At 38.0% G+C, this 14,998-nt stretch overlaps 1 protein-coding gene and 1 long non-coding RNA gene across 3 annotated transcripts in view; one reads left to right on the top strand and one right to left on the bottom strand.

The window, feature by feature from the left end:
• Nucleotides 1-14,998, top strand: part of LOC140162974 (uncharacterized) — a 137,316-nt gene that overhangs the window by 116,310 nt on the left and 6,008 nt on the right. For both annotated transcript variants that reach the window (XM_072186298.1, XM_072186297.1), the window contains one exon: nt 144-252. In XM_072186298.1, the coding sequence (XP_072042399.1) occupies nt 144-252 (109 nt within the window). The remainder of the gene's footprint in view (nt 1-143; nt 253-14,998) is intronic.
• Nucleotides 3,066-4,378, bottom strand: LOC140162304 (uncharacterized). The gene is made up of 4 exons (XR_011860227.1): nt 4,284-4,378; nt 3,775-3,926; nt 3,459-3,615; nt 3,066-3,220 (listed from the first exon to the last, which is right to left on the bottom strand). It is a non-coding gene; the product is annotated as an uncharacterized lncRNA (long non-coding RNA).

Raw genomic sequence — 14,998 nt, 5'->3', positions numbered from 1 at the left:
GAAATCTGCATTTTGATGGGGTAAATGGGGGGATGAGGCTGTCAATCAGGTTACCCACCTTTAAAAGCACTGGTCATGGTCACTTTTCTGTCAAATCTGGTAAGTTTAACATCTCCAACCATTTTTTCCATATTTATTTTCAGTCCATGATATCTAACATAGCCAACTCAAAGTACAAAGCCTTGATCAGTGAAGATAAATGTAGAGAGTTTGGAAAATGGTATCAACAATTCCAGATGCAGAAGCTCAATTGTAAGTCTCATTTTGTTTCTCTGTTTTAAACTTTTTAATTAACTGTGAATAACTGACAATTTATATGATCATTAATTTTGCTGACATTCTCTGTTTCAGACATATTTCCACCCATATGCACCTACCCCAGGAATGAGAATTTTCAGGTTTAAGCCTAAATTCAGGCTTTTTTGGGTCCAAATTTCCACACTTTCTTTTAATTTCAGCCCGTTTTTTGACCTTTATAGCCTAATTTCATGCACTTTTTCAGGCTTTTTCAAACTTTTCAGGTTTTTTCATGGATGATCATTCTCATGCCTAACCTACCCTTTGGAAGTACCTTCCCAACAATGTAGTCAGTTCAATTGCCCAACCCCAGCGCCACCCTTCAACTCTGCTGTTAATGTGTTTTAGTCATCTGTGATGTTTTGACTCACATATTGCAGAGTGGTTTGCACCAGATTTTCACTCTTATTGATGATGTTCTGGTGGTCAAATTGTAGTACAAGATTGTATGAGAGATGGGAGATGTATAAATACCTTGATTCTGCTTTATTTTCCTAGAATTGTTTTAATTTCAAACATTTTAAAATCACAATGTCAGTGAGGATTGCTTATCCTCAACCATTTTGTGTCAATGATCCTCCAATTTTTCACCTTCCAGGGGTCTTATAACCTGCCCTGTGATTGGTTGAATCTCAGGGATTTCTACAATTTTATGCACCAGTTTTGAATGATGCGGTGCCAATGCCATAAACGCATGCGACACCTAGATTGAAAAATGTAGACATTATAATGAGATGGGGGGATTCCGCAAGTGCGGTGTGCCATAAAGTGGTACTACACCTGATAAATTTTGTAAATAATTTCTCATTTTTCTCAAAAAATTACTATACACGGGTAACAAAAGTTATGTATATTATAGGGGCAAGGAATCCAATTACTTCACTGAAATTTCAATGATTCAAGACAAGTGGTTCATTATATATGTTATGAAATGAGGTACATTCTAGCGGTACCTCTTTTCTTATCATAAATAATGTACCACTTGTCTTGAGTCACTGAAATTCCAGTGTAGTAACTGGATTCTTGCCCCTCTATAATATACCTAACTTTTATTACCAGTGTGTTATTGTTTTTTGCGAAAAAATGCAAAAATAGTCACAAATTTATTAAGGGGTGTAGTACCACCACCTTCAGTTTAATAAATTGGGTAATACATATCCTGTATCACTCCGTAACCTCCTCTATTCCTTCATCTCATTTGTTTTGACAGTATTAGATTTTGTCACCTCTTTGTCTGACCTGTTTCTCCCATTTTCTGCATGTCCCTATTATTTTCTTGTTTGGTGTATTTAAGGGCTGGGGTATGAACGTTTGGACAGTATTTATTTTGGGACATTAGAGCACATCAGACATATCGAATTGCATTCTGAATACTGAAGAATGTCATTCTGATATCAAATAATTTTGATTTTTTGAAATTCGCAATTTAATACACATTTTATGGCAAATCATTAAAAATTGATATTTTTGATATTTAACAGTACTTGAAGTAAACTTTATAAATCTGATGATTTATACTTAAAGTGTATGTAGGTGGGATGAAAAGCCGACGATCAATTGAAAATTTTGACCTTTCGTATTGAAGATGGGTCAGTCCATATGAAATCAAGGAGGCCCCCCACCTGACCCCCTCAGATTTGCTTTATATTTTAGTCATATGTTGTACATGTTAAAATATTGAAAACCTGCAAATCTGAGGTCTGTAGCTCTTACGGATTTTCTGTGGCAGCCATTTAAAGTTGGACTCAAAAGTTGCCCTCTAAATAAATGTCATCTTTGGGAGTCTGTAACTTCTTTACAAAAAGAGAGAGAGGTCTGAAACCTTGTATACACACTAACTGCATGCCCAATTTGTCAAAAAGTAAAAAATCAAAAAAATCTGTAATTGCGCGTTGTGTCACGGGGTCATTATATATGCAAGAAAAAATGTAATGTTTTGTAAACTGGCAAGTTTAGCCCCCCTAAATTCACATTTTTTGTCAAATTAATTATTTTTTGTTGTCACTGATGCTAAATATAGGATAAATACAATACATATCCAAAAAATTGAGCTCACAATTCATTTACAATTCGAACAGCGCCCTCACGAAGATGAAATTTATTGCAAATTCAACATTTTCAGGGGGCCCAAAGTCGATGTGGTCCACCTTCAAAATTTATAAAACATCACTTTTATATGACTACTAGTCTTAAATTACAATTTAAGTAAGTCCCAGTAATTGTCTAGGTTGACTTCATATAAAACGACAAGCCCAAAGTTGACCATTTTCTTATGATTGCATGTACTGCAAATGTGCTGAATTTTGAAGGTTTAAAAGTCAAATTGGCCCCAATATTGAAAATAAAATGGAAATTAAAGTAAATAGGGCCAATGACTACGCATCTAGTCATTTATTTTCAATATTGTGGCCATTTTGACTTTTAAACCTTCCGAATTCGGCACATATGCAGTACAAACAATCATAAGAAAATGGTCAACTTTGGGCTTGTCGTTTTATATGAAGTCAACCTATAAAATTACTGGGACTTACCCAAGTTGTAATTTAAGACTACTAGAGGTATACCCGTATGGCTGTATGCGTAACCGCACACATATAAATTAGAGTATTATAACTTTGTTGGAAAAATAGTTTTGTAATATTTTAATATTTTAAAGATGTTTCGTATTTGCTTGTTGGGTAAGTCATTAAACAACACAGTTTAAAAAAATTAATTTCTTATCTTTTGCTATAAATTTAGTCATTTGGAGCGTGGCTTATGATGTACGACAGTTATGAAATATTTTCACAAATTTTAAATGAAAATCGCTTGTCGTTGGTCTTGTTTGCTTCTTTGAACTTGTCCCTCTTCCTCCTTTTCTTGTTCTTCCTGTTTTTCTATGATCTTCAATGCCTTTTCATGTTGATTGTCGTCATCATCACATCTGTGGGTGACAGAAAGAATGGGGAAAGGTGTTGAGCAAGGAATATTAAAATGAATAGAATAAATAGTGTTTGGAAAGAAATAATTGATAATTGAAATTGAAGTGGGCACATGTAGTAATGTACTATTATAGTTAGATTTCATTTTAGCCATGTTAACGGTCAAGTTGTACATGCATGAAAATTATGGAGAAAGGGAATTCTATACTCCTATCAAGCTATATAATATGCAATTCTTACTATTATCATCATCATCATTTGGACATCGGTCGACCATCTTCATGAGAGAATGGTACATCATGCTGATTCATACAGGACTGGTTTGGTGGAAGAGTAGGCTTATACCATGCATGTTCTTCGTAAAGGCTGCTAACTTCCAGGAATTTGTCCCCTTTATCTGTACATATAAAGAAGATAATGTAAATTCTGTAGTTAATACCTGATTTCCATTTAGTATGAATTCCATTTAGTGGTTAAGACATTCTGCACAGAACTGACATGTTCTAGGCCTGTATTAGCAAGCTATAAATGTGAATATAGAAAAGTATTATCTTACCATGCCTATTATCATCATCATTTCAACCTTGGTCGACCGTCTTCATCACATGTTGGTATAGGGCTGAGGGGGAAGCTCATGTTGACAGCAACTTCTTCAGGCATGTCCTCCATAATAAGGGCTAGCTGATTTCCTGGAATTTGTCAATTTACCTGTACATTTGGAAGAAGGTGATGGAAGTGTTAGAACACATGTAGATTATGAAAAATTTAACTTGGAAGTTGGCATTTTTTAGTGTTTAAGACATTAGTGCATGGAAATGATGATATACTCAAAAGTGACATGATGTAGGTCTATGTGGAGCTATATTTACTGTTTACTCTGTTATCTACCGTACATCACAGATCGGTAGAGCTGATGGAAGCACATGAAGGTATTTGTTTTATTTGTTAAGCTCTTTCTAAGTATTATACATAGGCAAATGTAATAAAATTTCACGAAAAGAGTATTGAAAGAGCAGGAAATGGAAAACAAAATAAGATTCACGTTAGTATATTATTGGAACTAACCTGCATCTGTATCCTGAAAATGTTGCTGCTGCCAGTGGTGCTGGTGGGGTTGTGGTGGTGGTAATGGTGGTGCTGATGCTGCTTCTGGTTGGGGTGGTGGTATTGGTGGTGCTGGTGCTGCAGCTTGTGGTGGTGGTGGTGGTGGTGGTGGTGAATGATTAAAGGATCTCATGGAAAACAACATTGTCTGTGTAGGTGCCGTCCCTGTTCGGAAATGTTCCATTCTTGGTTAGGATTTTGAGATGGTTTGGGTTTCCCACTCTGCTCATCGACACGTACAGTTGACCATGGGAAAAAAAGTCCTTTTCCAAATAGATGCCAACTTGTGATAGTGTTTGGCCTTGAGCCTTGTTGGAGGTCATGGCAAATGCCGTTCTCACTGGGAACTGACGTCGCTTAAGTTGGAAAGGGTATAGGTTCTCAGATGGTGAAAGAGAAATACGTGGAATGAAAAGGGTTTTTCCAACATGGACTCCGCTGGCGATGGTGGCATCGATGACATGGTCGTTCAGATGGGTTACTACATACTTGGTGCCATTGCAATGTCCTTGGATGGGATCGATATTTCTCAACAGGATAATGGGGCACCGGTTTGAGTGTTATTACATGAGATGGTAATCCTGATGGGTTTAAGCTGTTCAGAAATTCTTCTGGATATTGATGCCGTTCCTTATGATCCTCAATAGTGTCACTGCTCTTATATACTCGCCCACAACCAGGGAATTTCTTTAGAAGGTAGTCGTTGACCTTATCTACTCCATCGTTTGTAGGGCACAGTATTGCTCTGGATGTCAACCATTCAGGATTCTTGTAGTTGTGTTGCAATTCATCAAAGACAAAGTTTGCAAAGTGTTCGAAGCTATCTGAGTGGTAAACAAATTCGTCCTTAATTCGAATTTTATGTTTGCCGAGTTTGTAGTCTGCTGGTACTTTCCCCTCACCTATATCCAAAAGATGTTTTGCGTAATCACATTCATCGCCCCCAGCCATTGCTACTCTCATATTTCTGGTAAGCTTCATAACTTTGACATCAGACCACAGTGGTGATGATTTGATGCATGCGTTGATAATCGCAGATCTACTTCCCTACCTTACGATAAGTAATATCTGGCGCCAATCACCAGCCAGCACAACTGTAACACCACCGAATGTGCGTTTATTCTTCCGGATGTCTTGCATTGAACGATTTACAGCTTCGAGAATTCGGCGGTCTGCCATGCTCACCTCATCAATGACCAGGAGCTTGCATCGACGAATCAGTTCAGCTGTTGCACAACGTGGTGTGATGTTACATGTACTCTCCTCTGTTATGTTGATCGGTACTTTTAGTCGTGAATGAAGAGTTCGACCTTTAGGCAGAAGGGTAGCGGCAATTCTACTTGTAGCTGTAGCGAGGGCAACTCCCTTCTTGGATCGTACGTGTGCAAGAATGGTAGACAGGACAAAGGTTTTGCCTGTCCCGCCACTGGCGTCTAATGAAATAAGTAACCCTTGCTCGCTGTCTACTGATGTAATGACAGTGTCGTACACCTCCCGTTGTTCAGCATTCAGTTTTTTCCGATTGGTGACATCAATGTGTTGTAATGCATCAACGTCATGGTTGATTTCTTCTCTGATCTCTCTGGGCATACGACTGTCAGTAACGTTGGCATCGGGCATGGGCAGGCCAAAATCGCGCTGCAATTCTAACTTCTCTCTTTCCAACCTATCCTGCAGATAAATTAGCAGCTCGTTCACAATGATATCAGTTGGGTCTTTCACCTGATCCCGGCGTAGGTAATCTTCTACCAATTGATGCTTGTGTCGCTCATAAAAGGCCAGAGGATCTGCTGGTCGAATCCAAATGAGGATATTAGTGAACACATCTCGTAGCTGGTTGCCAAATTTATGAGCTGCAGCTTCTTCCATGACCTTGTCGATCTCTGTGTCGTCTTCCAGTAGTCCTAATTTTAAACATGCAGCTTGAAAGGTAGCGTGTTCCTTGTCTTCAACTGTCTTCAAATCTGCGAAGCTAGTAGCACCAGGTTGATGATGAAGTAGCATTCTCAGAAAATAGAGCTCCGATTGGTGGGCATTCAAGCTAATGACAGGTATACGGCCAATCATATCGGACCTTGTATCGTCGTTGTTGAAGCCGCATCTCGTTTTCTTTTTGCCATCGATTTCGGTTCCATGTGTAATGTTTTGGGATGTCTGTGTATAGAATAGTTGTTGCATCGGGATCTGCTTGATTTAGTTTAAACCATTCTGTCAGCTTTGTTTTTGGTGGACCTTCGCATACAGCCTGTTCAGCCTGTCCCTCGTTGAATACAACCAGCTGTTCATTTTCCAGATGGCAAGGCAACTTCATAACAGCAGGGTACCTTTGGTGGAGTTTAAACTCAGTATATCCTCCATAATGCTTGTGACGCGCTGACATATCGGGCATTCACAAAGCGTTCTATCTCATCATTGGTAATATCTATCTCTTCTCCATTGCCTAAACGAACCATTACACGGTCGCATCCCTTGGTAATATATTTGTATAGGTATTTCACAGCTTTTACACTGTGAACCACTTCAACATTGATGTGAGCGTTGAACTTCAGACTCAGAAAAGGATTGTATGGAACGATAAATCGGTTGTCAACTTCGAAGTTATTTCCATGAACTTTCATTGTATGTGTTCGGCCACCATTTTCTGGAGATCGTCGTCTGTATTCTGGATACGATGATTGTGTGACTACTGTGTTATTCCTGAAGTCTTTTGGAAAGTGTTTTCCACATGTTCTTGATGCACCTTCTCCAACCATGCATGGGGAGTTTCTGTTGATAGTACCACATGGTCCATGGATGTTGTTGTGCGTTATAATGTCATATAGCTTCGGATTTGTTTCCTTGTCGGGTATTTCAGCACACACGATGCAGTCAATATCTTGAGGCATTTTGGGCTGATCTTCATCCTTTAATATGAGTAAGATGTGGGCATGCGGAAGGCCTCTCTTTTGATCCTCTTTCACAGATGTGAAGGCCACTACTTTGCCAAGGACGTCACGTCGACGCAAGTCTTTCGGCAGCTCTTCGAGTTTGATATTAAAGACTCTAACACATATATCTGGCCTATCGCTTGGTCTCTCACCCTGGAATAATGACGCCTTAATCTCTGGCCAACTTGGATTGCAGGTGAATGTCACAAATAACGACGGTTTACCATAATGGCGAACAATTGCCATTGCATCTTGGAAGGCTTCTGCATAAAAGCGAGGACTACCATACACAGTTGGCGGCAGGATAATTTTTCTTCCTGCATTGTTTGTATCATCATTGTCAATCGCATCCATCAGGCCACTGTACTTTTCCGCTCGTATTTCTTTTTGGTGATATCGATACTTAATGTACTTTAAACGTTCACCTTCAATTTTAGCATATTGGTCGCATGCATATTGTTGCAGAAGTCGTCTAGATTTCATAATGTAGTTTTCACTATCTGCTCGAACTTGAAGGATATACCTGTAGAATTCCACTGGTGTAACATTTCGTGGACCTTTGGAATGAGGGATGTGCAAGTGATATCCGTCAGTTCCATAAGGAAATAATAGTACATAGTGCAAGGGGTCATAGCTTCTGTGCAGTTGGTTTATATGCTGCATTGGCCCTTCCCGTGGATGAATAACAACATCAAGGTTGTTGACTAAATCACCTGGTAGGATCACTGCAACCTCGCTTTCTGTGGGAAGGTTGTAACGCCTTGCATGATCTTCTGATGGCTTCTTCTCAGCGTTCAGCACGATGTGGAGACTGTCTTGATTCTGTTCTTGAACCTCTATCGCTGCTTTGAAGGACTTGATGTACAGATTAACTTTGCGAAGCGTTTCTTGCAGTGTACCAATTGTCGTAGCTTCAAGATCGGGATTGTGCAATAAGCGGTTGGAGACTGCGTTATCAGTGTCATGGAAGTATAACTGAGCAAATTTTGGTACATTACCATCAGAAGGAAGCAGGGTGTCAATAAGATGGTACATCTTGCCCTGGATTGTTACGGTTGGACTGTATCCATGCTGTATAATTTCACGTCCTACACCGAGTGATGCCAATGACAGGGAGTTGTTATATTTTCTAAGGTTGTTCAGAAATTCAGATTGCAGGTATAGGTTCTGAATAACAGTGGGTGGTGGTGGGAATGGGTTAAGTTTGACCTTCGCGTTTGAGCAACAAAGGCCTGACCTTTCTTCTTTCCATCGAAAGCTTTTGCAGTCTGGACATGCAGTGGTATCAAAGAGACCAGATAATTCATGGTGTGCATCGTCTGGTGTAAAATCACTTTCAAGAAAATCTGTTGTGTCTTTGATGATACCCAATTTTCTGTGTCGGGCGAGTGCTTCTGCTGTTTGATGGAGACGCTGTTCATGAAGTTGTTGTAGCCGTGATTGTCTTTCTTCAGGGGTTTCAGAGGCTCGCACATTGGTAGTGTGTTCACTCATTTGATGTAGCCGTGATTGTCGTTCTTCAGGGGTTTCAGAGGCTCGCACATTGGTAGTGTGTTCTCTCTTTTGTTGTAGCCTTGACTGTCGCTCTTCAGGGGTTTCAGAAGCTCGCACATTGGTAACGTGTTCACTCATTTGATGTAGCCGTGATTGTTGTTCTATAGGGGTTTCGGAAGCTCGCACATTGGTAGCATGTTCTCTTTTGTTGAAGCCTTGACTGTGGCTCTTCCCCGGGGGCTCTTCAGGGCTTTCAGAAGCTCGCGCATTGGTAGCATTTTCTCTCATTTGATGTAGCCGCGATTGCCGCTCTTCAGGAGTTTCAGAGGAACGCACATTGGTAGTGTGTTCTCTCTTTTGTTGTAGCCGTGACTGTCGCTCTTCAGGGGTTTCACGATGTCTAGATAGAGCCATCTGATATGCACCTGTGGTTTTCCGCGACATAGTACTTTTTCTCTTCTTAACTTTAGGCATTATGTCACATAGAAGTGTGCTACGACAACGTAATAACTGCAATATAAAATACAGAAAGAATACATACCAAAACGTGCATGCTAGTATTGTACTACTTGTGTGATAAGTACTTTATATGTGTGTGAAAATGTACCTTTTCTCTGCATATCTTCAGCAAGAGAAATACTCATTACAGAACAGAAAAATGCGAAAAAGAAATATATACATATCAAAGAAGTTTACATTTTCTACTTTTGCAGTTGTAGAACTTTCATAACATTAACAGAAGCTTTCTTTTTACTTAAAGGCAACTTATAGTTGTCAGCTGTTGTGAATTGGTCGAATCGTGGTATCTTGTGAATAGTAATGACCAGTGTTGAATTAAGGGAAAATAAATGGTTGTCCCACGGACAACCAGGTTACAATTTCTGGTTGTCCGTCTAAGTTTTTGGTTGTCCGTATGTACAAAGGTCTATTTTGGCTACAGATTTATGGTTGTCAGGCGGACAACCGAATCAGTATTTTTGGTTGTCCAGCCACTTTTTTAGTTGTCCCGGGCAACCGGACAACCAAAATTTCGAACCCTGGTAATGACCTCCATTGAAAATTATTGTGGTTATAGTTTTGAAGCATGCTTGACAAAGAATTCAAATATCACAGTTACACTTATTTGTAGCACTTGTGGTTTTTGAGTTATGATGTAAAGAGTGTCAAACGAAACATCTTCCTATAAAACGACACGTATCTCAAGTACCAGAATAAATAATTGTTGCACAGGCGTAATCGCCTGCTAATATAGGCAATGATTTTTTTAAATATTTGAGCGACCATGACTACCAGAATTTGCCTTAAAAATACATAAGGCCTGCATATCATTACAGAACTTTTTTGCAAGAAAAATATGCATTATAGAACTTTCCTAATAAAAACAATGGTGAAAATGAGATATACATCAAAGACCTGTTAATTTTGTACTTTTTTATTTTTTGAACTTAATAATAAAGTTGTAATACAATTTGGTTGAGAATCAGTTGAGAAAATGCGAAAAATTAATGTTATTACTTTCCTCAAATTTTTTTGGGTAAGCCTAAACTTCTATAGATTTTAACAATGATCTTTATAACAAATACTGTTAAGCATGTTATAGAACTGTCAGCTTTCACTGATGCATGATTTTATCTTGTATGAATTAAAACAAAATGGGGAGTGCATTGGACAAAAAAAAAAAGTGGGGGGGCTGCATTGGACAATAGATTTTAATATTTTCGTAAGCAGTAAAATATCTTTTTAAAAGCAAAAAGAAACAAAAAGGAATCAAATTACGCATGTAGGCCTAATCGCAAATCACACAACCTAAAAATAAGTAATTTTAGTGTTGAAAGTTTTGAAGTATCTCAAGCTTAGTTTGATGTACTATATTTTTGTGTGCTCAAATATGTACATGTACCAGAAATCAATATAGTTTTAGCTTATTTTGCCAATATAGCCTACCAGGACATGTAAACATACCACTTGAAACTTTAAGAATTACATAGTTTTGGGGCATTTCTGTAAACTTATTCCAGATCAGCAATACTCAAAATTCTGCACACGTTTACAGTCATCTCTCAAAATAATTTATTTTCCAGCTTACTATATTATATTGCACCACAGACTGTAACTTTTTACTCTAGGCCTATATGAGTCCACAATCTTTACTGAGCATTTATGTGTAATTGGACCGGACTTCTCTTTACAACTTCTTTAATATGCTTTGCCATACAGAGACTTGAACAGCAGCACTTATTAGAAAAGCATCCCTAATAAGCGCCTCCACTAAATGCCCTCTAATTAGTGCAAGCTCTGAAAGCTAAATTTCGTGAAAAATTGGTATATTTATGGGTCTACTTCCAAAATCTCAGCGGCACGTCCCTACCAAAACCAAACTTGAGTACCCCCCCGGGGTTCAAGCCACACAGTCCAGATTTGTGGGGCAAGAACTGCTCTAGTCAGTGGTAGAAAAGGGAAGCAGCTGCCACCTGTGCCCTCCTGAGGGATGCTGACCGCCCTCTGTGCCCCCAAGGGATATTGGCCGTCCTGATATTGCAGACTCTTACTGTTTTTAGCCGATTTTTGACAATCCCCCCATGGAAGTTGGCTCTCTCCCAAGTTTGCCCCCTCCCATCTTCAAAAAATTCTTGGCTATGTCATTGGCTCGAGTATATTGTAGCATATGTACACATCCTTTTTATGCATATTTATTTTTTTTAAGTTGTTGGACATTAATTTGGAGTGTTTATATGAGCCGCAGATATCGTTTAAATTGCACTGCATAAATATTGTTTAGAGTTCAAACACTTTTTTGAATTTCTTAAAATTATAAATTTAAATGGTAAAGATGCTTAAGAATTTAACGGCTTGTGTTCATGAATTTGATGTACGTTTGACCGAAATGTCAAAAGTGACAAAATTCAATGACCAATATGAAATGCAAACATGACTGATTTGTGAAATCTATAAAGTTCTGCGAGCATGAGTTTTTGTGATGAATTTGAAATGTCTTTCTTCTACTACATCATTAAGCAAGGTACAAAATTAACTGTACAACAACGTACAGAGTAATAATATTAAAATTACAGTACAATACAATAGGCCTACAACATATATAATAAATATGAAATGGTGGTGCATGCATCAAAAATAGTTACTATTATAAACCACAAAATATTAAAAGATGCACACATTAATGACACATTAAGTTGAGCTAACAGTTCCTATTGTAGATTGCTAATTGACATATCACATATTTATGATAATCAACAAATAAAATTCCATCAGTACCGGTAGCTCTAAATTTGAAAGGGCATTTCGTGATCCACAACCTCATCCCCTCAGTTTTGTAAAAAAAGGAGTTGAGATTTTTATACCAACGGAAACCTCTGGCTACATAACGTTTGTGTGCCAAATATTTCTTGCAGATTCATTCCCTTGGCAAACGGTATGGTCAAAGTTATGTATATGTTCTGTGAACAGAAAAACATTACTACACAGGGACACAGGGTTGGTATATGGAGTCTATGTAATACATAATTATAATCATGCATAACTGGCAATCGAAAAATCAGAATCAACTGAAATTATGGGAGTATAAGCTTTTTTGTGGATATCTACTAAAACATAACATAAAAGAGGTTGTTATAATCACGAAATACTCCTTTAAGTCATTTAACCAATATTTTTAAAATTAAATTAAATTATAGCTTACCTTGGTTGTTTCTCATTCAAGATGACAGAGTAAAACAAATACACAAATGTGATGTAAATCGGTTCTGCAGTTGGTTGGTAGGGCTCTGCAACTTTTGGTGTACAATCCAAGTAATGCGATCCTAATGAATTATCCAAGTTATCTTTATATGGATCAATAGCCAACGATGTCACAAATGTGATGTAAATCGGTTCTGCAGTTGGTTGGTAGGGCTCTGCAACTTTTGGTGTAGTCCAAGTAATGTGATCCTAATGAATGATCCGAGTTCTCTTTATATGGATCAATAGCCAACGATGTCACAATCAGCTGTAATCTTTCTCTAATTTTATAGATGATCTCATGTCAGTTCGGGGGCACTGCTAATTCAAAGACGTCTCTGATATCAAAGACTCTTCAGTGCCGAGTCACCTGACAGTATCATAATTCAAAGACGTCTCATAAATCACATACTCCCTAGTCTCAAAACCCAGCCGCAAACGATATTGTGAGCGTGAACTGGCATAGCGGGAATAATTTTGCGAGTAGGCCTATAGCATGATCAGGGTTGTAGCTAGCCCAAGTGCCTGCTAATTTTACTATCCAATTTATGAATTAAATCGCGGGCTCGGGATACACTCTTTCAAGTGAACGTGAGAAATCGGAGAATGCTAAAAAATGTTGCTCTTTTTCATAATTGAGCTTAAATGCTGCAGAATAACTTTGCTCCCTCGACGACATTTTGCAGACTTTCAATTCTCCGGACACATCAAAACTGTTTATTGGTTATTTTCGAGCATATATTTTTTACAGATTTCCAACTGAGCATGAATTTTAGTTTTAGGCTTAGGGAAACTGGGGTAATTGTGGCCCCTTTTGCATTTTTACCATGTAATTCTTTAAGTATGAACTGGAGAAGTACAATTTCTGCATGAGTGGATAGAGGCAATGGGTACCTATAAGATGTGATAAATATAATCATAAATATATTGCAATTTGCATAATAATTAACATAATGTTTTAGGGCCATGTGGCCCTGAACAAAATAAAGAATTTAAAGAGTATTGTGAATCCAGTTCTTCCTGATAACTATTAATAACATGTTTTATAGTCATTGCGATAATTCTAGGCCATTTGGACTGGTTTATTTACCAGAAAAAGGCATTTTAAGGCATTTTGTAAAATACTTGTTATTATGCTAATTTTTGCTTGCCGAAACTGCGGCCGCATCTGTCGGATTAGCATACTTCCTTGTTTTGCTTGAAAACATACTAAATAATGTTTCAATAATGACCCCAAATGGCTAATTTGATTAACATATAACAGATTAATGACCAAAATAGCTTTTTAGGGGGTCAGATGCAAGTAATTTGCTTAAGACATGAACAGGGGCCACATTTACCCCAAGCCGGGTATTACATAATATGCAAATTTAGCTCATTAAATAAACAATTCTTTTATAAAATTGTTATATCAATGGGAACTGTTATGATTACCTTTCATGTCAAACACATACAAAATAGTCAGTGATACAACCAATAAGTACCACCCTATGAATAAAAAGTGAACTTGCCACTTTTTTATCTCCATATGCGATGTTGCACCACTTATTAGACCCCCCTCATAAAAATTTTAATGCTATTTGAATATTTTTTCACCAAACAGTAACATAAAGACCACTCTTTCATACAATACAAAGTTAAGTCACTTAGACCAATGCTTAGTATAAAGACACCCTGATAAAGACAAAGGGGCCACAATTACCCCGGGGCCACAATTACCCCAGTCTCCGCCTATATTTAACACTCGTGCTCAATAATTCCTTCAATTCAGCCCGTAGTTTAGGCTTTTCTGTTTTGCTTGAGGGGGATGTGCTATAATAGGCCTATAGTCATTATATCTATGAAAGATAGGCCTATAATTCCTAACAAATTTCCTGCGGACCTGACTTCTGCATGGGTATGAAGCTGCTCATTAGGCCTATATGGATAAATGCAAGTTAGCCTTTTCTTTTTTGACGGAGAAGGGTGCCTGAGGGGGATGTGCTCCCTCAGAAGTTGGAGAATTATTTTCAAAAAGTTATGAAAGGCACAATAAAGTCATTTGGTGTAAAAGTTTACACTTATTATTCGTATTATTTTGGGCATAACAGATTTCAACGGACCCGACTTGTGAAGGGAATATTATCCTCAAACTAAAAGCCAATTGGTGCATCATTTTGCATTAGGCCCCTATTATTAACTTATTTTTCCGACCATCATGATTAAGCATAGCCTATAACCATGTCATGATAATGCATAATATGTATTTTAGAATGGATTTCCAGTGGATGCGACTTCCCGTCACAAATTTCAAGCATGAACATAATTATGATGCGCAATGACTCAGAACGTAGGCCTACTCTTCCTCGTTTCTTCTTGTTTTCTTCCTTGTTTTCTTTCCACTTTTCCCCCCTTTCGTTTGCCTAAAAATCCCGGATATTGAAATGAGCCTGGGTGGCTGTGGCAAAACAAAATTTTCAACCCAGTTTTGCTAATATTTTGTCCTGATTTTTGTAACATTTTCGTTCCGGTATATTGGCA

The sequence above is a fragment of the Amphiura filiformis genome, chromosome 10 (assembly GCF_039555335.1).
Source record: "Amphiura filiformis chromosome 10, Afil_fr2py, whole genome shotgun sequence".
NCBI lineage: Eukaryota > Metazoa > Echinodermata > Ophiuroidea > Amphilepidida > Amphiuridae > Amphiura > Amphiura filiformis.
This window is presented reverse-complemented; position numbering and strand designations above follow the sequence as displayed.